Genomic DNA, 1354 nt, shown 5'->3' with positions numbered 1-1354 from the left:
CAAGGTACTGAAGTACTGAATGTTCATATCAAAAGGTGCTGAGTGTGTTTAAAACTCCGCAGTAATGGTACACATCAACCCAGGTATGGATACCCGGTACTCATTATGATGTGGGCTGGGGTACGTGAGATTAAATCCGGGTACTCTAGGGGTACGCGGGCGAAAAAAGGTTGGTAACCGCTGTTCTAATCCATCTTTACAACGAGGAAGTTAATTGAATTATTGAAGTATGAACATTGATTGCAAAGGAGGCACTTAGTATGAATCTCACATATTCGTGAGAGTTCATTGCAACGGTCAAGGGTTTTCAACATAGCAACGAGTGTCCATGATAAAGTACGTCTAACTAATGCACTTAGTAATGCTGTGATACCCACAACCTTTGTGAAAAAGCTCTGCTCTTTGAACTTTTTTTTATTAGAACGGCAAATAAAATGTAAAATGGAAATTTAATTTTCGACCTCTCAAAGTTACTTCGCCGAAGAAAATCCACAGGCGACGGCTACGGGAGGAGTTCAGTTTGATGCCGCCAGGGGCGCTGGATCTGCTGGATAAAATGCTGGAGCTAGACCCAGAGCGGAGGATTACGGCAGAACAGGCGCTCAAATCCGTGTGGCTCAAGAATGTTCATCCGGAGAGGTATGTGGGAGGACGGTAGCTTGGTTTTCTACTTTCAACCAGCTTAGTTAGAAGGGTGGCGAAATTGACTTGTAAGCGCTAGGTCGCGGTTTTGATTCCCGCCTGGACGGACTTTATCCTGAACAGGTGAGGTTCGTTCTCGAAATGGCTGTTTTTTTTTACTACCTACTTGAGTAGGGCAGGTAGGTGCCGAATTGCCCATGTACCTACTTAGTATTTCTTTCTTCTTTGAAGTACCTATTTTGTACTTGAGTAAAAATTAAATCTTGTCCTCCTTTCCTCTTCAATGTTGGAAAGATAACACCTCAGTAGTCATGGTTCCCGATATGAAAAAATGATGTGACTATTGCATATCTTGACCTCCAGATAATTTTATTTACCTATTTTATATCTTGACCGCCAAATAATTTTATTTACCTAATTCATATCTTGACCTCCAAATACTTATTTACCTGTTGTTATATTTCCAGCATGCCACCACCTCAGTTACCAACATGGCAGGATTGTCATGAGCTGTGGAGCAAGAAGCGTCGTCGTCAGTTAAGAGGGGACCCGATGGAAATGCAAGCGGCTGCCCCCATCCAGAGCAACAGCACCAACAATAGTAGACCCCTAATGGAACCACTGGCTGCTGGCGGGTTGGTATAAATTCTTTACTTTCTCCCTCCTCTATTTTTTACCCTCTTCGATTCGAAAACTCTCGAGTTTCGTCTTG

General features: G+C 43.0%; 1 protein-coding gene across 1 annotated transcript; it reads left to right on the top strand.

Annotated features, from left to right (window-relative positions):
• The first annotated feature begins 483 nt into the window (after positions 1 to 483).
• Positions 484 to 1295, top strand: LOC103522963 (cyclin-dependent kinase 12-like). Its single transcript, XM_026832809.1, has 2 exons — positions 484 to 639; positions 1110 to 1295. Exons 1-2 carry the CDS (start codon positions 524 to 526, stop codon positions 1285 to 1287), a joined length of 294 nt encoding a protein of 97 aa, XP_026688610.1. The 5' UTR covers positions 484 to 523; the 3' UTR covers positions 1288 to 1295.
• Positions 1296 to 1354: the final 59 nt, after the last annotated feature.

This window comes from Diaphorina citri, unplaced genomic scaffold (genome assembly GCF_000475195.1).
Source record: "Diaphorina citri unplaced genomic scaffold, Diaci psyllid genome assembly version 1.1 scaffold13347, whole genome shotgun sequence".
Taxonomy (NCBI): domain Eukaryota; kingdom Metazoa; phylum Arthropoda; class Insecta; order Hemiptera; family Psyllidae; genus Diaphorina; species Diaphorina citri.
Note: the sequence above shows the minus strand (reverse complement) of the source record. Positions and strands in the feature narration are given on the sequence as shown.